The sequence below is a fragment of the Charadrius vociferus genome, unplaced genomic scaffold (genome assembly GCF_000708025.1).
Source record: "Charadrius vociferus isolate BGI_N301 unplaced genomic scaffold, ASM70802v2 scaffold828, whole genome shotgun sequence".
In the NCBI taxonomy this organism is placed as follows: Eukaryota; Metazoa; Chordata; class Aves; order Charadriiformes; family Charadriidae; genus Charadrius; species Charadrius vociferus.
The window spans coordinates 1,069,171-1,091,263 of NW_009649708.1; the positions used below are offsets into that span (position 1 = coordinate 1,069,171).

The 22,093-nt window shown below is 40.4% G+C and overlaps 1 protein-coding gene across 1 annotated transcript in view; it reads left to right on the forward strand.

Moving 5' to 3' along the window:
* The window catches only part of ANKHD1 (ankyrin repeat and KH domain containing 1), a 106,158-nt gene that overhangs the window by 39,433 nt on the left and 44,632 nt on the right, over window positions 1-22,093 (forward strand). Inside the window, exons 7-14 of the mRNA XM_009890698.1 lie at window positions 288-382; window positions 4,520-4,757; window positions 4,981-5,172; window positions 6,591-6,700; window positions 17,530-17,617; window positions 18,228-18,355; window positions 18,523-18,666; window positions 19,338-19,440. Of these exons, the coding sequence (XP_009889000.1) occupies window positions 288-382; window positions 4,520-4,757; window positions 4,981-5,172; window positions 6,591-6,700; window positions 17,530-17,617; window positions 18,228-18,355; window positions 18,523-18,666; window positions 19,338-19,440 (1,098 nt within the window). The remainder of the gene's footprint in view (window positions 1-287; window positions 383-4,519; window positions 4,758-4,980; window positions 5,173-6,590; window positions 6,701-17,529; window positions 17,618-18,227; window positions 18,356-18,522; window positions 18,667-19,337; window positions 19,441-22,093) is intronic.

The following is a 22,093-nucleotide window of genomic DNA, read 5'->3' on the forward strand; positions in this document are numbered from 1 at the left end:
AGGTTCCTGTTGTATAAACTTGAATGAGAGAGGTCTGTCTTCATCTCATAGTTGACCAGTATCTTTGGGAAAGACTGTCTAAAGTCTGGCTGTCCGTTTTGCACTGGTATTTTTGGAGTACTTTAAAAAAAGCAGGTTTGTGAATTAAACTTGTTTAAAAAAAAAATAATAATTCTTGAGTTCTTTAGCAAACTTTGGGTGTCTAAATGATTTCATTGTGTGTTGTCTGTACCTGTAAAAGTTTACAATATTAAATGTATGTTCATTTTGATCTCTTTCATTTGAAGGCCATTTAGATATGGTTCGTTTTTTGCTTGAAGCTGGAGCTGATCAAGAACATAAAACAGATGAGATGCACACGGCACTAATGGAGGCCTGCATGGTAAATAGCCTTTATTTGTACTGCTCCCTTTTCAATGAGAGGAATAAAGGAGATAAAATAAAATGAGCCTTTGTTAACAAGCTGGTTTGGGTCTGCAAGTGAGTGTGTGTTAGGTTTTCATTGTAAGAAAGCCTTTACTGTAGTTACCACAGGTGGCCACCTTCTCAGTCTAGCTGGTCATAGGGAAAAATTATTCTAATTTTTGGGAGTATGATGTTTTGTTTTAAATGCTGCCTATGTGAATTGTTAGGGGTAACTGATCTACAGTGCAGTAAAGTAGTAGGTTGAGCCCAAGTCACTGTTTCTTTTGCAGTGTAAGAGTCTACCTTTGTTTCTGTCAATAAGGTCTCTCAGATCACCATGGTGTGAGCCTGCCGGAAGTGCACTGAGCTGGATGACTAATGCGTTATACGGGTCCTTTCACCACTGCAGGAAGTGTATTGCATGTAGAGATGGTTTGTTCTCTTCTAGGTTTCTGTAAACGGTGCTCTGAGGTTTTTCTTCTTGAAAAAAAAACAACAAAAAAACCAACCAAACAAAAAAAACCCCCACAACATTCCCCCCCCGCCCCCGCAACGAAACAGTAGGTAAAAAGTAGTTTAGTTCTTAGTTCTCGGGCAACTCATATAATTTCAAAGCAGCCATTGAGGAAAAACTTCCCTTTCCAACAGCTTCATGTAAATAAAGTGTGCTATTGTGTCAAAGCATATCTGCAACCATTTTTGTCCAGACCTTAGGTGACCTTTTATCTATTCTTCAAGCTGGGGAACTTCTTAGAAGAAAACCAGGTCCCTGTTCTTTCATAGGAAGCACAGCGAACGGTGGGAAAACTTAATTTGCTCCCAGTAGTTTCTAATCTTTAGAAGCCAGGCTGCAATGTTCTTCCAGTCTTCTGAGAGCTGGAGGATCAAGTGTTCTTTTAGTGCAGTTGTGGGGTGATGATGCAAGTGATCGAGGTCAGATTATAATGTCCCAAGCTGTGCTGAAGTCTTCCAATAGTGAGATGGTAATAGTATCCTTGAATAGTCTTCCCTGTATGAGAGCCTGGTTCCAATAAGGAATTCAGAAGGACACAGTTGCAGTGGCTGTCACCTAAAGGAGCTTGCAGCATGGCTGCAAACTAAATGTTTTAATCAGCCTGCTGTTCTGTGGTGGTAAACTCTGAGCACTGGGTCGACTTGGAGGCTGTGAAGTGACTCGCTTGGGCAAGATAAGGTTGTGTGGGTTGCCTGCATGTTTTTAGCTCTTGGATGTTTCAGATGAGTTTGCATTACAGAGTATGTATTGTATAAAAGCAACAGAAAATAAATTGATCCTTTGAAGTCACAACTCCAAGCCAAATGATGGAATTCGTTCCTTGTTATCTTTCGGCTGCACCCTTGCAGAAAGGAACCATTCTGCCAAATTATTGTGACTTTTCCTGGTCTTCACTGTTTTCCAACTAATAATTGCTGCAAATACAGGAAGCTGAGATGTCTGGTCTCTGTCCACCAGTTATTTTGTAAGTATCTCTGAGTATTAGTATGCTTTGTTCAAGACAGAGTGCCACACCTAGGATAACACTTTTAGTCAGATGAGGTTGTTGGTTTTTAGCCAGCTTCTCTGAGAACAGCAGCCTGTTTTAATTTACAGAATTGATTGCTGTCAATCTCAGGTTACTTACTGCCTGCTTCATAGTCAGCTTAAGACAATTGTTGACAGGAGTTGCATGTTTGATATCCCTCTTACCTCCTTGTCTGTAGCTCTGTGTTAGCTGTTTGAGTTACTGGCTGACAAATCTGGTGAGATCAAAATGGGGGACTGGTAGTTTGCTTGAGGGTCCTGTTCTTAATACATAAGAAGTTCTTGAATTTGGGGAATTAGTGGAATTCTTAGCTTTATAACTTTATAAACCACCCCAAGGTATCACTGCCCTAGCCTAGGCAGCTCTGGCTTGAACCTTGGGCAGAGAGGTCATCTAATGTAAATTTTTTTGCCACTTAGCTTTGCCAAATTTTATTTAGATTTCCTTCCAAGGACACAACATAGAAACATCTGCTATTTGCCACTGAAATTGGCCGTTTTTGTGTCTTCCTCTAAAAGAAGTATTCTTTAGTTCTCTAGCAAAATCTGTCAGCATGTGTCGGGGCTAGTTTAAAGAATTAATCCAGCTTAACTGTCAAATCCCGGGAGAACCACTGTGTCAGGACACAGGGCTCTCAATCATCAAAGCTGGGTGTCAGTTTACTCCTGGAAGAACCCCATGTTTCTTTGGATGGCAAACGGAGCGACCAAGGTGATGCACCTAATGCCTGTGCTGTGCACCTGCAATATGCAAGGCAGCAAGTGGTTTTCTTTCCATTGAGAAACACAAAGAGCATGCTTCGATTCAAGTCTTTTACTTGGAGTTCCCTTTTTATCCTTGTTACCCTGTTCATTGTCAATGATGAAGAAAGGTCTAGTATGAAATGTCCCCTGATTAGACCCTCAGACCTGTATTTCACTGAGCACTCTCTGCGTGGCTCAAACCTGCCCACTTTGATAGGTGTAGTTTGTAATCTGTTTCAGTTTTCCAAGATCTCTGCTCCAAATTATTCCACGTGTTTGGGTCCCAGTTTCTTAAGTTATGTGGAAGAAACCGTGTGAGTGTTTCTTCTTTCCTAAGGCTAAAACTTCTTTATGCTTTCCCTTTTTCAGAGGTATTGTGGCTCTCTGGAAACCACACCTTGGGTGAAACATGGTGTGCTTGTTTTGGCTGGGGTAGAGTTAATTTTATTCACAGTAGCTGGTATGGGGCTACGTTTTGGATTTGTGCTGAAAACAGTGTTGATAATTCAGGGATATTTTCATTACTGAGCTGAGCAGGGCTTGCACAGCCTCAAGGCCTTTCTGCTCCTTACCTGCCCAGCCAGCAGTGGGCTGGGTGTGCAATAGAAGCTGGGAGGGAACACAGCCGGGACAGCTGGCCCCAACTGACCACAGGGATTTTCCATCTCATATGGCATCATGCTCAGTATATAAAGCTGGGGAAGAAGAAGGAAGGGGGAGCCGTTTGGAATGATGGCACTTGTCTTCCCAAAGTCACTGTTATGCATGATGGAGCCCTGCCTTCCTGGGATGGCTGAGCATCTGCCTGTGATGGAAAGCAGTGAATGAATTCCTTGTTTTCCCTTGCTTGCATGCATGGCTTTTGCTTTACTTATTAAACTGTCTTTATCTCAACCCATGAGTTTTCTCACTTTTACCCTCCCCCCTCCCACCAGGGGGAGTGAGCAAGTGACTGGTGTTGCCGAGTTGCCAGCTGGGGTTAAACTACAACACAGGGATTTTTGGTATTTGGTCTATTTCAAGTAACTTTGAGGAGTTCCGTAATAGTTTTTGAGAAGCTGATAGCTGCATTTACATGCTTTGATTGGTAAGGGCTCAGACTGCTGTGGCAGTCTGCATTCTCTTCTCTCTATGGCAAAGATTGCTTCTCCCCAGGGCACTTTGGATTCTCCTTTAAGATTTATTCGAGTCTTCCCTCCTCCTGTAACCTACCTCATTGTAACCCGCTTCATTTTTTCTGTAGGTATCTTTTCCAGGATCTAGAAACTGCTAGTTGGAGCTTTTTTTCTGTAGAAGCCATGAATCAACTACAAAGAAAAAGAAAAATTTTTTTCCAATGTTTGTTTTGGGGTTTAGTTGTGGGGTGGGTTTATTACTTACAGTAATATCTATTGCTATCTCTATTACTTTTGTTTCCCAGGTATTTTCCTGGATATTTTCCTCCTCCCCAGGAAAGAAGACAAAAAAACCAACCACCGAACAACACAAATAGAATCATAGAATTTTCTAGGTTGGAAGAGTCCAACCATCAACCTAACACTGTCAAAACCACCACTAAACTGTGTCCCTAAGTACCACGTCCACCTATCTTTTAAATACCTCTAGCTCTTTTTCCCTCATGCATTTAAGCCTAACTTAGCTGTAGGCAGAAACCTAAATGTGAGTTTAATCCAGGTATTACCGTAACTGTGCCATAAATTGAGCCATCATAAGTAAAAAGAATCTGTCTGTCTTAGGATCATTTTCAGACCCAGTATGGTAGTGATTGCAGCTACAGCATCAAGGGACTTCCAACTCTTCCTGATTTTTATGTTCATCTTTGTTTTGTAGGATGGACATGTGGAAGTGGCACGTTTGCTTTTAGACAGTGGTGCTCAAGTGAATATGCCTGCAGATTCGTTTGAATCTCCACTCACTCTGGCTGCTTGTGGTGGACACGTGGAGTTAGCAGCTCTTCTGATTGAAAGGGGAGCTAACCTGGAGGAAGTTAATGATGAAGGTTATACTCCTCTCATGGAAGCTGCCCGGGAAGGCCATGAAGAGATGGTAGCCTTGCTGTTGGCACAAGGTGAAATCACTGTCATTTCTCGAGCGTTTGTTATGAAGAATGCAGTGTTGACCATTTGTCATTAGGTATTCTGTGCAAATTCCTCTGATGTAGCGTGTGGCTGTTGCTGCTCGTGGCTGTAACTACAGAGCAAAGCTAAAATGCCCAAACCGTGGAGGTGATAAGCATTCACCTTTCTACCCTGCGTCCGGTCAGTTAAAATAACATCTGTTTTGTTTCCTAGGGGCAAATATAAATGCACAGACAGAAGAAACACAGGAAACAGCTCTTACTCTGGCATGTTGTGGAGGGTTTTCTGAAGTAGCTGACTTCCTTATTAAGGCAGGAGCTGATATAGAACTTGGTTGCTCAACACCTTTGATGGAAGCCGCTCAAGAGGGGCATCTTGAACTGGTGAAATACTTGCTGGCAGCAGGTATGCATACAGTACATATGATCTAGCCCAGAGATACTACAGACTCGGTGTTCTGTATGATTTAGAAGATACCTAGGCTTGATGGTTGCAGTGTTGTTGCAAGAAACTATATTCTCAGATACCTTAGCAGGAAGAAAAAAAGCATATATTACACCTTAATATTGTTTGGTACTGTCAGCACTGGATTCTGTTGCATATGTAAAAAGTATCAACGTTCGTTAGGAACATTGTTTCCAGTTAACTGCATTTAGGACAAAATGTTAATACAGATAATGCTTGTTTTTATATGCTGCTCCTGTGTTGACTGAGCCTGATTATCTGCAGTCAGCCTCCCTGAATAACTGGTACTTTAGGAATTGTGCCCTGGGAAATAGTGTACAGGACAGATTCTGGAATATGCTGAATTTCTGTGATGAATGAGTTTTACTACTACACTGTACAGCAGTAAAAAATAAATCTTGCTGGAGTTGGGGGGAAATGACACTTCAAAGTTCGTCTGTTAGTTTAAAGTTGGTAGAACTAAAGTGTAGTAGCATGGCTTAAAATAGTAAATAAATAAAAAGGAGCTGCATTTTGGAAGTCTTCCTTGCTCTTTTCTAAGAATAAGCATAAAATTGTCTGGATTTCTAATTGTAGAAAGTAACGCTCCCTGCTCATCGAGGGACAGTAACAACTGTGTCTCTCTGTGCAGCGATACCCGCATGTGACACCCATCACCAGCTCACTTGGAACGCTGCTTGCGCTTTGCTTCTGATAATGTAGAAAGTTAATCGAGGAGCCTTGTTTTGGCATCAGGGAGTCTCTAAATATATCTCACACCTTGAAAATAAGAAAATGGCTAATCACATCGGCATCTTTTTTGAAGAATGATGCATTACATAGCAGGAATCATGCAGAGTTTTCATGAAGGCAGAATATATGAAGCTAGTCAAATTATTTCAAAGTATTTTAAAGTAAATGAATTTAAAGCGCAGGGAAGAAATGAGATTGGTAGAAGTGTATGGTCCTGTTATTGAATTAGTATTAATACTATACATGCATTTTGTCTGATTTTCTGGGGCATGCAGCTCTCTGTCAAATGGATAGTCTAGACAACTGTCTGGATTCACTTTTATATGTTGTAACAACTGAAATCTTCATTGCTGTAGAAGGAATTTAGGAATAAGTGAGCATATAGTTTTAAGTGCTTGGACTGCCAGTCATGCTTTTTCCAAGCCTTGGCTTATCCTCTCTCCTCAGGGTATTTTTACGATGAGCACAATTTTTACCATGAGAGCCATGCCCTTGGGCTGTGGAAGCTGATGTCAGTGGGATATAGCTGTTGTCACAGATAAAGTGCCTTGATTTTTGTGTTTATCTGATGTGAAATAGTTGATAAGGAGATGTCCAATAAGAAAAAAATAATGTTGTGTTTCTAGGAGCTAATGTTCATGCCACGACAGCGACAGGAGATACAGCTTTGACCTATGCCTGTGAAAATGGACACACTGATGTTGCAGATGTGTTGCTTCAAGCTGGTGCTGATTTGGTAAGGCTTCTGCTGCATCTTGTGGGGAAAGTCCTTTGGTTACACACTCTATGCCAAAGCTTATATGCTTACAGAGCAGGAGGACGATTTCAGCAATTGAGATTCACATATAGATGTGAAAAGAGGCATGAAAGAATTTTTTTTTAAAAAGCCTGCATATTTTGTTTTGGTCTGAAAAAATAAAAATTCTTATTAGGTAATCTTTCAGCTGCTAAGTGAAAAGTTTTAGCTATAGCTTACACTCGTGACAGTCGATTATCTTCATTTCAGTATAATCCATAAGTTTAATTGTTTAGCAGGATATATTTCTGTGTTGCCATTGTTCATTATGCCGCTGTATTGTTTCCAAACTCTTGTGGATTAGAGTTTACCTGCTCTGCTGCTCTGAATTTAAAATGTTTAGTATTAGGAGCTACTGCTTCTGTATTTTAGTGTTAGTTTCTGAACACTGTAAGTCTCTAACTTTTAAAAACTTCAGCACAAAAAAATCCCTAAACTAAGCAATGCCTTTTAAATGACCAGCATAATATGTTTTTTTTTCTTTGTTCCAGAACTCTTTTCTTTCTTGTAACTCCTGGTTTTAGCATATTGCTTTCACAGTGTTTATTCTCCGTGATGCATTTAATCACAACTAGGTTGCTTATGTAATTGTCTTGACTTTTCGTATTATGTAGCTGGAGACCTAAAGCTGCTTTTTCATCAGCTACAGGGATATAATGTTTGTTTGGCTTTTAAACAGTAAAAAGCAATTGATATGTTGAACCCAAAGGAGTTTAGGAGCCTGGTGTCTAGTAAGGCATAAGCAGGGAAGGTTGTTCTTTTGGTTGCCTTTTTGTGCTTTCTCCCACTATTCTCCTTTCTTTTTCCACACGCTCTGCTTGTATGGGTGTTTTTTTGGTTTGCGGAGGGGGTTGGGGTTTTGGTTTGGTATTTTAGGGTTTTTTGTTCCTTTTAAATGATAAGAGTGGCAGAACAGTTTATGCTGTAATTCTGCATTAATAATACTTCTACTCTGTTTTATGAATATACTTTTTTATCAGGCCTTGTTAATTCTTTTGCAGTAAAGTTCTGCTTCACGTGTTCTTACCAGGGAGGAAGGTCATGTTAAGGGTGGGGGGTGTTTATGGGGTTTTTTTGGCACATCTGCTGAACTTTGCTCAAGTCAGCGTTGGGTACCAAGCATCAGCCACTTTAGTAGAAGCAGGATGGGTTTTGGGGGGTTCTATTGTGTATTTAAAAAAAAAACCCACTATTGAAGTACTTGGTTATAAGAAGGTATAGTCCGTGAAATATCTCATAGTGAGGAGCAAAGACTGAAACAAAAACAATGCAAATTGCTATGCATAAGCTTTTAAAAACGTGTAAGGGTTTTTAAGTGACACTTTTTTGTGTCACTTTTTTAATTAAGTGTCACTTAAAATTAATAAGTTGTCATTTTTATTTTTTCCTCTCATTAGTAAGGTGAGCAGTGTTTGTGACCTTTAGTATCTAGTTCTGATCAGTATTTTTAAGAAAAATCTCATGCCTTTCTAAAGTGAAATTTTATTTTACTGCATTTTCTTGTACTGCCAATCCAATGGGGAGCTGCCAAGAAAAATATAGTAAGGAAGCAAAGAAAAACTGCACATGAAAGGGAGACCTGCTGTATAAATCTACCAGTTTTGAATTCTGATTGTAAGTAAACGGGGAAATGCCTGCAAAACTGCAGTGATGCTTATGGCAGGTGCCTCAGTTTTGGAGCAGTTGCCTTTCAAACCTCTGTGTTGCTTTCCTTTATTCGAAGTTGTAAGCTGTTTTGAATAAACCTGTTATCTTTCTAATTGTTCTGAGGAAAGTTTCTGAAGTGTGTTATTGCTAGAGTATGAAAAAGCTTCTTTGGCAGTACCATGGGAGACTATTCTTCTAGATTTCAATTGTCATTAGTAATTTAAATGAGGTTAGATGATTTCATCAAGTTGTCCCAGGAAGTCTGGTGGAGTGGGGAATTGAATGCAGACCTGGACTTAGCCCCCTGGTCTCTCTGTCTTCGTTTGTCTAGTTCATTTTGCTCTCCTTCTGGTGTTCAGAAAGTAAATCTCCAGTTGCTTTTACTTCTTTCCTTTTTTGTCCTGAAAGTTCAGTCTTCCTTGGGATTGCTTTCACTGATGTTTCATTGTTTTTCAGAAACCTTCTTCACACATGAGGTTTATATAACAGTCACTAGGAGCTGGACATAAGACATCTTAGGATCTTGGACATCTTAGGATCTTGGACATCTTAGGATCTTGGACATCTTAGGATCTTGGACATCTTAGGATCTTGGACATCTTAGGATCTTGGACATCTTAGGATGGTTTGGGTTGGAAGGGACCTGACAAAGTTCATTTGTCCTTGGGATTGCTTTCACTGATGTTTCATTGTTTTTCAGAAACCATTGTTTTTCAGAAACCTTCTTCACCCGTCAGTAGTATCTGGACATAAGACATCTTAGGATCTTGGACATCTTAGGATCTTGGACATCTTAGGATCTTGGACATCTTAGGATCTTGGACATCTTAGGATGGTTTGGGTTGGAAGGGACCTTAAAAGTCATCTAGTTCCAACCCCCCTGCCCTGGGCAGGGACACCTCCCATCAGACCAGGTTGCTCCAAGCTCCATCCAACCTGGCCTTGAACACCTCCAGGGATGGGGCAGCCACAGCTTCTCTGGACAACCTGTTCCAGTGCCTCACCACCCTCACAGTGAAAAATTTCTTCCTAATATCTAATCTAAATCTCCCCTCTTCCAGTTTGAAGCTGTTCTGCCTGGTCCTATCGCTGCATGGCCTCGTAAGAAGTCCCTCTCCAGCTTTCTTGTAGGCCCCCTTTAAGTACTGGAAGGCCGCTATGAGGTCTACCCTGCAGCCTTCTCTTCTCCAGGCTGAATAACCCCAACTCTTTCAGCCTCTCCTCATACGAGAGCTGCTCCAGCCCTCTCGTCATCTTTGTGGCCCTTACCCTGTTGTGGAGGGTCCCATCTTACCCTTATGTGGAGTGGTCCTTTTTGAGGAAAATACTGCCTATGTCTTAGAAAGTAAAATAAAACATGGTTGAGGGCCGTTCTCTGATGGCAAGGAGAAATGGCCTGCACTGAACGCACCTGTGCTGTGTAGCCCTGGGCCTGGCAGGTCGTTGAGCCTGAGGCTGTGCCCCTGTGTCTGTACGCATGTCAGTGGGTGCAATGCAGCCCAGCAGAGTGATGTTTGCATGGTGCGCTATTGGGAGCGTCCGTTGGACATCCCTGGGTTGTGGGATGAGGTCTTGAAGGGGTGCTTGAGGGTGCGAGTCCTCTGAGATAAGTGGAGATTAGCTTGACGGCACATTTTCCAGGATGCCTGTTGGGAACAGTCCATGGTGACCTGCTCCCTGTGGTTCTTGACAAGGCCGGCGCAGAGGAGTCAGCAGTGTGAGTGACCAGTGATCTTATGCCTGACCTCTTCTCCTGGCCCTGTTTCATTTGCCTGTAGAGTTGTAGCCACTGTTGGATGTTGCTGCTCTTACTTTGTTGTTCTGTTAGCCACCTGCATATTTTGGGTTTGTTTTGTTTTGTTTTTTCCCCCAGACCAGGAAGGCAGTGAGCATAGTTTTTGAGGATTCTTCTTCTCCCTGATTCTAGATTAAGGAATGAAAGTTGATCTTTCTTCCTGAAATGCTCTTGAGTTAAAGGAACAATAAACACTGGCTGTCAAGATCTGTTGTGATCAGTTCTCCCACTTCTTCCCAATTCAGAGCCTTGATTCCATGGCTTGGAAAGCATATAATCTACTTTAAGACCTCAAATCTTTCTTGGCTTCTGTCCTAGTTTCAGCTGGGATAGAGTTAACTTTCTTTCTAGTAGTTGCTATGTTTTGGGATTGGTGTGACAACCATACTGATAGTGCATATTATTTTAGTTGTTGCCAGGTGCTGTTTACATCAGTCAAGGACTTTTTCAGCTTCCCATGAAGCTGAGAGGGTGCATAGACAAAACAAGCTGGCAAAAGGAATATTCCATACCATAGATGTCATGCTCAGTATATAAACAGGGGTTGGCTGATGTGCAGGGATCTGCTATCAATGCTGGGGGCAGGCTCGGCAATCCATCATCAGGTGGTGAAACTGACTTGTGTTGTATTACTTTATTTTGTGTATAGGGGAGAAGAAGAGGCTCTGGGGAGATGTTATAGACCCTTCCAGTCCCTAAAGGGGCTACAGGAAAGCTGGGGAGGGACTCTTGATCAGGGACTGGAGCAATAGGGATGAGGGTGAACAGTTTTACACTGAAAGAGGGGAGATCTAGATTAGATACTAGGAAGAAATTTTTCACTGTGAGGGTGTTGAGGCACTTGCCCAGGTTGTCCAGGGAAGCTGTGACTGCCCCATCCCTGGAGGTGTTCAAGGCCAGGTTGGACAGGACTTGGAGCAACCTGGTCTGATGGGAGGGCAGAGAGCCCAGGGCAGAGGGCTTGGAGCTAGATGATTTTTAAGGTCCCATCCAACCCAGACAGTTTTATAAATGATTCTAGTCCCCGGTAGAGTTTTATCTGAACTGAGAGTGATTATTACCACCACGTCTCAGCACAAAAAGGCTGTTGTCTTGCAAACAGAAAATGGGAACTCCTGCTTTTCAGGGACTGATCTCTGGCCTAGATATCAAATATGTCATTCAGTTCAAGAACCAGTGAAGATCCCGAGAGCTCTGTTAGATTCATTAAGGAATGTGGCTTTACAAGAACCAGGAAATTAAAAGGAAATGATGGCTGAGATGCACTTTCTTTGGTTTGTGGTTAATTTTTCCTTAAAACTCTGCAGTGACAAGTTATACTAGAAGTGAACAGTGTCAGAGTACATGCTCATCTGTTTCTGTCTGCTGGAGAGCTGCTCAATCATGTGTGGTATTTTGATGAATTTGTATTTAATTGTGACTAATTATTTATGAAGTCTGGCTTGTGACCAGTTATTCTGATGCTTTTCTGATGCCCCTCTTTAAGGGATCTGTCTTTTCCATGTCCTTACAGGGACAAAGTTGGCCTGTCAAAATCTGTAGTAAAACTAGCTTGGCAGTCCTACACCTTTCCTTCTTAATGTATGCATTTTGAAATCGGCTTGCTTTTGCCAAGTATATGAATGACTTAATATGAGGCACATCTGAAGACTTCAGCCTGTGATCCCATCTGTGCCTTAGTTGCATTCTAGTTCCATTATAGCCTGCAGCCCTAGAGACTTTCAGGGCTTAGTCTGAGCTCCTGCCACTGGACCAAATGTAAATTTTACTTGGTTACAAACTTCTTTATGGGGACAAAATACGTACTTTAGATTTTGTGATTCATAGGAGTAAAATTGTGAAGCTTAGAACTCTGAAATATGATTTGATAAAAGCATTTTATGGTATGGTTTAATAGCTTCAGGAAAAAGTAACCAGCACTTCAGCAATAGTCACCTACCTGTATGCCAAGGATTTGCCTAGCTTCAAACATGAGAGAAGACTTCTGTTTTTCCTATAAGAGTTCTCCTTTTTCTTTTTTTTTTTTCTCCTTCTTCTGTATGTCTGTGCTAGCAGTTACCTTCATCTCAAAGCTTGTGTAAGGTAAGACATGCGTGGTGCATGTATGTTCCCACAGCAATTAGGTTAACAACTGTAAAGCTCACAAAGAGTATTGATGATACTGAACGAGAGGTAATATCCTGCTTTTAAGCTGTATATCTTCCTATAAACTAAAAGTCCCTGTTTAGATGCCTGTTTCCTTTTAATGTAGAATCAGACCTGGATGAAATGCTGCACACTGGAGATACAGTCTTTTTGAAAGCGAGACTGTTCTTGATAAAGTGGTTGCATCTTTGCCTGTTTCAGTGTAGCTGAAAATGAGAGATTTTCCTTTTTTGGACAGCAAGAAGATTCCAGCTTTTTCCAGCTGGGAAGTACAAAAAAGAGTTTTAAATTGGAATTTTCTAATCTGGGCTGCCTTGCAGCTGTATGTGAGGCTCTGCTGCACAGGAGAGTTGATCTAGTGATGGAGTTTACCCTTCTGCTACTTTTATGCTGAATTTGAGAGGTGGAAGAGAAACCCTGAAGGCAGCTTCATCCTTGTGTTCTTCTCATTTTACACTGTCGAGCTCTCCCTAAAGATCTTTATACTTGTTAAAATTCCATGCGTGGCTTTCTTTAAAAGACTAAAACTGGCTACCTGTCATCCACATAACTCCAGTTGCCAAAAAAATAAATAAAATACAGGCATGCTAAACTACCTCTTGATTTTTTCCCCTAGGACAAAGATTTTTACAGACCAGTGTTTTTGTCATTGCAGGCATCATTGCTTTACCTTCAGCTGGTAACATCCCTCACGCTAATGTGGCTCCTGAATTATAAACTCACATCCCGTTCGATGCAGTGTGCATAGGGCAGCATTTAAATATCTACAAAAGTAGCCAATACTTCATGGATTTGAATGAAACCGTGCTGGAGATAGCTGTGTTGTCGGTACAGTGAGGAATCTGAGAAGCTGTCATGTTTTTCCATACTGTTTCTTGAACCATCAGGGGTAGGTCGGCATTTTCAGGTCTTTTTAGACTTGGCCCTCAGGCTTCTACAAATAAAACAAAAGGTTGTAGGGCATGTGAAGCTAATTTTTGTAGTTAACACCTTTTGGATGTTGTGTTGTCTCTGGATGGTGTAAGTACAATGAAATCCTTTCTTTTGCCAGTAGTGAAGGAAAAAAAAGTCATCTTGTATTTAACAAGATGCTGTGTATGATCTTCTCTTCGTGAATCTGAATGGCTTGTGATAGGAGTCTTAACTGACAAGAGCTGCGTTGCTTGGACTTACCTTTGTGCTTGCTTGCCTAATTCCAGCAAAACAGAGTTTTCATCTGGTGGATCTGATCCATTTAAGTTCACATTCCAGGTCTTCATGGCCAAGAACAACATTTATTTGTAGAACAAGAGCCGTGAGTTCTTCTTTTTCCTTCCGCAGGACAAGCAGGAGGACTTAAAGAAGACTATTTTGGAGGGCATAGAGCCGGGCAAGCATCAGGTGAGGTTGGCCTTTGATGCTTGTAAGCTGCAGCCTCAGGATACATGCTAACAACCACCATGGCTTTAAGGCATCTAAATTTCTTCAAAAATACAAGGACTCGCTGTGTAGACGAGACATGTCATCTTTGTCCTGCATTTTCCCTTCTGTTGGGTTTTCTAAAACCCTGTTTTTTAAAAAGCAGTATCTCAACCTTTACAAATGCAGCAAGTTATCTCATTGAGTCTATTAGCACAAATCGCTGTGTTAAACCTGTTCCTACAGGAAACTGGATATGTACTGTCTTCCCTTTTCAGGTATTTACTTTAAACTAGCTGAGTTCTTAGGTGCCTCTGAAATACTGGTTTGCTATGTATCTCAGGAAGGTTATCTGGGACAATTAGGTTGGAGACTGCTGGAGTACTGTATCCCTTGATAGGATCCTGAAAATTAGCAAAGTGGCACAGTGTTGAGAATTGTATTGTCTGGCTGTTGTCTTGCATCAAAAACTTTGTCTATATAATTTTGCTTAGAATAACGTTTAGATTTCCATTAAATATTCACTGTTGTCATGGATGAGAGAGACTTGTTAAAGAATTGAAGAGAGCAGTTGGACCTTTACTTTGAAAATGCAGATTTTGTTCTAGAGCTTTTAAATAACATAAGACATTGGAAACAAACATGAAAAAAAGTCCTAGTGAATAGTACTTGCCAACCATGAATACCTTGTGAACCAAGGAGACCTTATGTAGCTGGTCTTGAAATTGCCTGAAACAGAGAACTCAGTCACGAATGAAAAACACACCAGTGATTGTCATAAGATGCTTCTGATGACACTGCTTTTGCCGTGCTCTCTGAAGTATTGATTTGTCTAGAAAGAAAATAATTATTACTGACTGGATCCTCATCTCCTTTTTGAGTCCTAGTGGAAAAGGTGCAGGTAATGTAAACTCTTACCTCATTTGGGTAATACTCTCCCTTTCCCCTTCCTTCCCATCTGGTACTCAAACCTACAGAAAATTTGTCTTGAGTGCCCTTTCTGTTCAAGCAGAATTAGCAGGAGAGCACATCACTCAAGTGTTTAGAGAATGGCTTTTTCTAGTCAAAGCTGGTATAGGTGTTCTCCTTTATACCTCTTTCTGATCATCCGACCTGCAGTATTTCTCAGGATTAGGGCAGTGAAGAGAGACAGAGTACTGTGGTGAGTCCTACAGTGCAGACAGCCAGGGAAACTCTCTTTGGAGATAAGTACTCCTTGCCAGTTTTGTTCTTACAAAATAAGCATTTGCATGTACTTCATATTAATATAAGGAAGAAACATATTGGGAAGATGATGGGGGGATGCTTTTGGACAGCTTTCATGTTCTCTGCCCTGATTTTAATTATCTGCTTCAGCTTAAACAAAAAATTGAAATTTTTGGCCATTCCAGGTAAAAGAGAGGATGTGAGTAGACAGAGGGCGCTGCATGGGCTCAGCTTCTTATTTTGGCTTGTTCTAGATCTTTTCCCTTAAAGCTTGAGTTTGTGCTATCTGTTAGCCTTTATTGGGGCTAAATAGAGTGCTGAAGTCAGAATTAATTTAATCTTAAAATAAAATATGCATTTCTGTCTTCCAATGTGAAAAATACCATCAAAATGCAATAACTTTTGAAGATCTACAGCAGGTGGGCACACAAATGGTTTAGTTTGGCTGGACTGGTGATGTGTGTAGTGCTGCAAGTATTTGAAGCATATAATAGTTGAGGATCAAGTTCTGCCTGCTTGATGAAGTGACAGTTGGTTGAACTGGGCAGAATAACTGCATTGCATTTAAATGAGGAAGCCTCCTGACATAGATGCTTAAGACTTCAACAGTGAAGTCTGTTAGGAATAGAGAATGTGGCAAATAGTGATATCTTACTGCTAGTTATCTGAAGCGTTACATCTGAATGCCATATAGAATGGCTTTTCACTATATTGAATATAGCTAAGATGACCTAATATAAATTTTGCTTCTTGCCATCTTTGCCGTTGCATCAACAGGGATTTAAAAATGTGTATTAAATTGTTTGGGCAGTAACGTTCTGGTCTTGCTCAGCAAGTGAAGTGGTGTTCAGTAGTTCTTTGTGAGTTCTTCATCTGCTTTGTGAGTGATTTGCCAGCAGCACCAGGGTTTTTGTTGTCCATAAGGCAAACAGCAGCATCTGGCTTTTTATGATCTATTGGCAGTGGCTGAGGAAGGAAAAACTATGCCAAACACCAGGGTAAGCATCAGAGCTCAAGGGCATGCCACTACTTCTTGCACATCATAGGGCCACATACTAACATAATTAACTCTACATGTTCTGCAAATATTTCTGACATGCAGACAATCCAAAAGGATGCATGTATTTATTGACAGCTAAGCAGTCATTTGCCCTGGGATTGGAATCTACTTACTTAAAAAAAAAAAAAAAGTGACTTCAGCAATAAGTCTGTAAGGCTTCCTATCTGCCCGCATGCACTTATGCGTTATACTACCAGGTAAGCAAAGAAATCGGAGCACTAATTTGGAGTTTAAAGGTGTGTTAAAGTGGTGTACAATCACACAAAATTCTTATGAAGGTGCAGGAGTGGCACGTTCCCAATCTTTCCAAAGCGCATAGGAAAGGGGTGGTGTAACCCCGTTAGGGCAAGGGATTGGTTTGTATTGTCTGCACGGGGTCAGTCTCCAATAGAAGATCCAGTCAAGAGTCTTCTTCCTCAAGTGTATGAACAGAAAGCTGACTAAAGGTGCAGCTTGCAACCAAAGCCATATGTCAAAGGACATATGTAGAGTTTTCAGGAATACTTGAACTATGGGGAGGAGTTGATTTGTTCTGTCAAATCTATTTTTTGTCCTTTTATATTTGTAAATGGCAGTATCGTCCTCTGTCAGTGCTAAATGTTAACTTTCACTGTCAGATATACGTGCAATTCCTGAAGGTAAATAGTGAATTTAAAGCTTGACTTCCCAGATGCTTAATTTAAAAACCTCCACAGTCCTAGTATACTATTGATCAGACTGAATATTCAGAGCGCAAATACCAGCACTCCCAGGAAGATGATGTTCTCCCCCCTTGCTGCTGCGGGAGGGAGGGTTGATATGTATTAGTCAGCATTCTTTGTGGTATTGATCATGTCTACATAGCAGGCAAATTTTCTAGTTCTGTAACTTCTCTAATACAGTTGTATTCAGCCACATCCTTCCAGTATTCAGAAACATTTAAAAATGGAAAACTGTTGTTCATTCTTTTTTGTTGGTTTGTATCATCCTTTTGTCATCTTTCTGCTCAAATCTTCAGTCCTCCTCTTCAAAGACTTTTTGTGACCCACAGTAATTTGCCTCATTTTTATTGCTGATTCTCTTCAGTGTATTTTAAAAATGTTGTCTGCACTTCAGACACTATTGCGATTTTAAAGGTCTGGCATGCAGCATGTGACAGCACATCAGTTCGTAGCTACTAGTGTGCTGATGCTGGGTGATATTTGTGTTGGTGATCCTTTTTTGAGGAGGAAACAAGATGTTACTGTTCTCAAGTATGTTATGTGTTTGAACACTAAAATAAAAAGGGGTACGTACGTGGGGAAACTTCCTAGTGTGATAACAGTATGGATTTGGTCTTAAAGCTTTTTGACAGTGTGACTCAGTATTTAAGGTAACATGAAAATGGATTCCAGTTGGTTTATATTGATCACACTCAGCTTATAAGATAGATTTTTCTACTGATACAGGTAATTCTGGTCCCATCATGAGATGGTTCAAAAGCTAAAACAATGGTATAATTGTTGCCAATTTATACATCTTATTTCTTCTTTACAATAGGAGCATGAATCTGAAGGTGGGAGAACCCCACTAATGAAGGCTGCGCGAGCTGGTCATTTATGCACTGTGCAATTCCTTATTAGCAAAGGTAAAATACCAGTTTAAGTAATTAATTTTAAAATGTTAAATGCCACTTTACAATTCTGCATGTTTGTGATCCTTCTTCAAAATTAATCTGGCTATGTGTATATGAGCATTTGTTAAGGGTTTTTTGAATTTCATTTTGTTCATGGTACAATGAATCACAAATACTTTGCTAGTTACTCTTCCTACTCTGTTGTATTGATTAATGAATAGATTTGAAGTATGGCAAATATTGTCAGTTTCTTAAGAAAAGCAATTCCTCCTTCAGAAAACATACATCTTCAAGTACTGTCTGAAACAGTAAAAATTGCACCATGTAGTTATACTGATAAGTGCTTAGAATGAAAATTTAAAAGTTGTGCTTTGTACACCACAAGTGTTCCCCTTCTCTTACCACTTACAAGGCCTACCGTTACTGTCATTACTGCTTTGTCTTTATAAGATGAGGAGGATGATGTGTAGAAACCATCAGTTACTCAAAATCCCTTGCTTTTACCCTAGAAGTGTGTATGAATTAGGAAGATTAGAAGAGAAAAGTTTATTCCAGAAAACGCTGTACTTGTTGATACATTCTTTTAAAATGAATTCCCTTGTGTTTGATCTTCTCTTCATAGGTGCCAACGTTAACAGGGCTACAGCTAATAATGACCACACGGTGGTGTCACTGGCATGTGCGGGAGGCCACCTGGCAGTTGTGGAGCTTCTCCTGGCTCATGGTGCAGACCCTACTCATCGGCTCAAGGTATTCACTTAAAAGTATGCATTTATCATAGGTACTGAAAGAACCACGTAGTTGACTTAATGGATTAGTAGATGTGCAATTTTAAATGGTCTGATTCATATCTTACATGCTACACCAGGTAGCAAAATTAATCTTCTGGCTTTTTATTTCCAAAAATCTCACTTCAGGATGGTTCCACGATGCTCATTGAAGCTGCCAAAGGAGGACATACAAATGTTGTTTCTTACTTGCTGGATTACCCAAACAATGTTTTGTCGGTTCCTGCAGCAGACTTGTCTCAGCTCACACCTCCATCTCAGGATCAGTCTCAGGTAAGGCTTAAGGAGTTGGGTTTTTTTAAATATCACCATGAAAGTTGCCAAGAAGGACTTCCTTAGTAGTTAACTTGTGAAGTTAATTTAGATGTGAACATATACAGTGGAAAGGATTTTAAAAAGTCTCTGCATGTGAAAATGGTAGAGTAAGAGAGTTGATGGGTGTTGTCTGCAGCGTGCTGAAAAGTGCATGAACTTTGTCTTTTCTGCTTCTTAGATGGGATAGTCCCAAACCTAGTATCTCAAAAGAACAGTATTTTCTTGGTTGCGTTCTCTCAGTATTTTGTTTCAACAGTTCTAAACCCTTGTGACAGCACCCCTGATTTTGGCTGTTATATGGCAGAAAATACATTGTGTAAATTTAGAATTCTGCAACCTAAAGAGGTAACTTTCCAGTGGAGCTAGTTGATTAAAGACATGAACAGTTTTCCAGCCTCCACAGCCTGGGATTTTGTGAAGAGTGACGCAGTCAACTTTGACATATTATTCACAATAAAATAGCACGGAACAGGTCCTACCAAGAGATAGTGTAGCATACACAGTTGGGGAAGAGTGAAATGGAGGTAATGGAATAGGATAGGAATGTATCTTTGTATTAGCACTTCAAGATCTGGTCGATTCCAAAGGATTTTCTTAACCTGCATGTGTGTCTGTGGCTTTGTTTGAAGGTTCCACGTGTCCCAGTGCATACGCTTGCTATGGTTGTACCTCCCCAGGAACCTGACAGAACCCCTCAAGAGAACTCGCCACCTCTCTTGGGAGTGGTGAAAGGTTAGTATGTAGCCACTTGGAGAATATATGCATAGGATATATTCTAGGATAGGCTGGGGACAATTTTATTAGAGCTTATGCATAGTATATCCACTCCGTCAGTTCCTGAAAACCTCTAATGAAGCGTAATTTTAAAGTATTTTATGTAGCGCATAGTTTTTGCTTATTTTCTTGTATTCTGCAGTATAGTAACATTGGGTATTCTAATTTTATTATGCTTATTCCAATTTATTAGAATTATGTTTATTCTAATTTTTTTTGGAAGATGGTGATTGTGGAAACTGCCATAGTGCAGACTGATAAACATTAATAAACTCTAGGTGTGTTGCTAACTTTTGAGTATTGTACGTTGGTCATCTAGAATAGTTGCAACTATTATCCATGAACTTGATATATCAACTTTTTTCTGTTCCTACAGTAGCAATGCAAACATGTCACTGTAAAATGCCAGTGCAGATCTCCTTACAGGAGAGTTTTTCTTGTATTAGGAATAGTAAGTAATCATAACATCAGGGTTTTTGCTTTGACCATGGTTGAACTGACTGGTTAAAACTATTTGCAGTCATTAAATGGCAAATTTAGCAGTTTGTTTACAGCTGTGGGTTCTATAACAAATTCTTCATGTCTGCTAAGTCAGATCAGAAAGAGAAGCAGATTCTCAAGGGGAAAGTTAGAACCTGCAGCTCCTAATGATTTACGGTTTTGGACAGGGATATTAAATATTAATAGCTCTGTTAGCTAGTTTTATTTAATTCCTTTATTCTGGAAGTGTGCGGTGCTTCCTAAAACAAGCAAACAAAAAAACCCCAGGGGTGCAAATAATGAGAGAGAAAATAATTGTGTACCTAATGATGTTTAAGTGTGCAGCGGTGACTCTCTCCGTGCATATGTGCCATGTGGGTGACTTCTCAAATGCAGTATTATTGTCCTAGGATGTGCAACACTTGATATTTTGTATTTCATAAAAATGAATACCAAACAAATGAAAAGAAGATGCAACTTGTGGTTGAAATAAAACAGCAGAGAACTATATACCAGCATGTGTGCCCTTACAATTAACTAACTATGAGTATTGTGAGGTGGATTAGTGTTCTGAAAGTAGATTTTGTGATGCATGGGGATCAATGAGAGATTAGTGGATACTGAGCCAGAATACTGAAGTTATAAGTTTAAAGTCTCATGTTATTTAATCAAATTATGAAAAGCAAATAGTTGATTGTAATTCAAGAAATAGCTCTCATTATAAAAGACCTTATTGCAAATACCACCGCGTACTTTAGGCACGTTTTCAACAGTGCTGGTGGAACTGGCACACAGATCTATTTTTTTTCTCAGTGTTTCAGGACATGCATCTTGCCTGTCGGTGAAACTAATCTGTGATGCCCTGCAAGAGTTGTAGCAATCTGAAACGTTTCACGGGGCTGATGAGGTACCCCTGAAGACTTTGTGCAAAGCTTTTGTGTATCTCAAATCTTTAGAGGAAGAATGGTGTTTTTGTGATAAACCCTGTGTGATCATTGCAGTGATACCACTCTGCTACTGTAACTGCCAGAGAGTTGGAGTTCTTTGCTGAACTTCCATTCTTAACTTGTTATACACACATGGCTTTAATAAACCAGACTTTCATCGTTAGACTTCTTGGGAAAAGAGGGGGCAAAAGCGTGTTCATTATTTCCATGGGGTGCCGAGGGGGAGAACAGCCTTAATTTCTTACATAACAAAATTATTTATCCTGGGGAAAACAAAATTCTTGCCTTCACAGTTAGAAGTGGCCCCCTGATTTTTTTTGTATAAACTTTTAACTGCTTGGAGGAAGGAGAGGAGCACGTAGCCTTCTTAACCTCAACACAGTCTAGGTTTTAAGGACCTGTATTAGTTTTGCAAGAAATGCAATAGTAACAACTTCTTCCCTGAAGAGTTCTGGGCAAGTTGAATGTAAAACTAGGATGCATTTGTATGTTGTTGTTACGATTCAAATAGGCTGTGAGGTTTTTTCAAGAGGGATTTATGTTCTAATGTGGAATGACATTATTCTTCAGTAAAGTAAGAAGGCAAATAGTTGCCATTTGAATAATTAATTTGGCAAAGGTTCTAATGTCGGTGTTTAACAACTGAAGAGAGAAACATTTCAGAGCTTGCAGTGGATCTAGAGAGGCTAGGATAAATGTGATACTCAAGGATGGTAACCTCCTAAAAAGCTGAAGAAAAATCACAGAATCACAGAAAGGTCAGAGTTGGAAGGGACCTCTGGAGATCATTTAGTCCAACCGCCCCACCATAGCAGGGTCACCTACAACAGGTTGCACAGGACAGCGGCCAAGCAGGTTTTGAATGTCTCCAGAGTGGGAGACTCCACAACCTCTCTGGGCAGCCTGTGCCAGTGCTCTGCCACCCTCGAAGTAAAGAAGTTCCTTCTAGTGTTAAGATGGAACTTCTTATGTTCAAGTTTGTGCCCGTTACCCCTCTTGTCTTATCACTGGGCACCACTGAAAAAAGACTGTTCCCATCCCCCTGGCAACCTCCCTTCAAGTATTTGCAAGTATTAATAAGATCCCCCCTCAATCTACTTTTCTCTAGACTAAAAAGGCCCAAGTCCCTCAGCTTTTCCTCATATGAGAGATGTTCTAATCCCCCAATCATCTTTGTAGCCCTT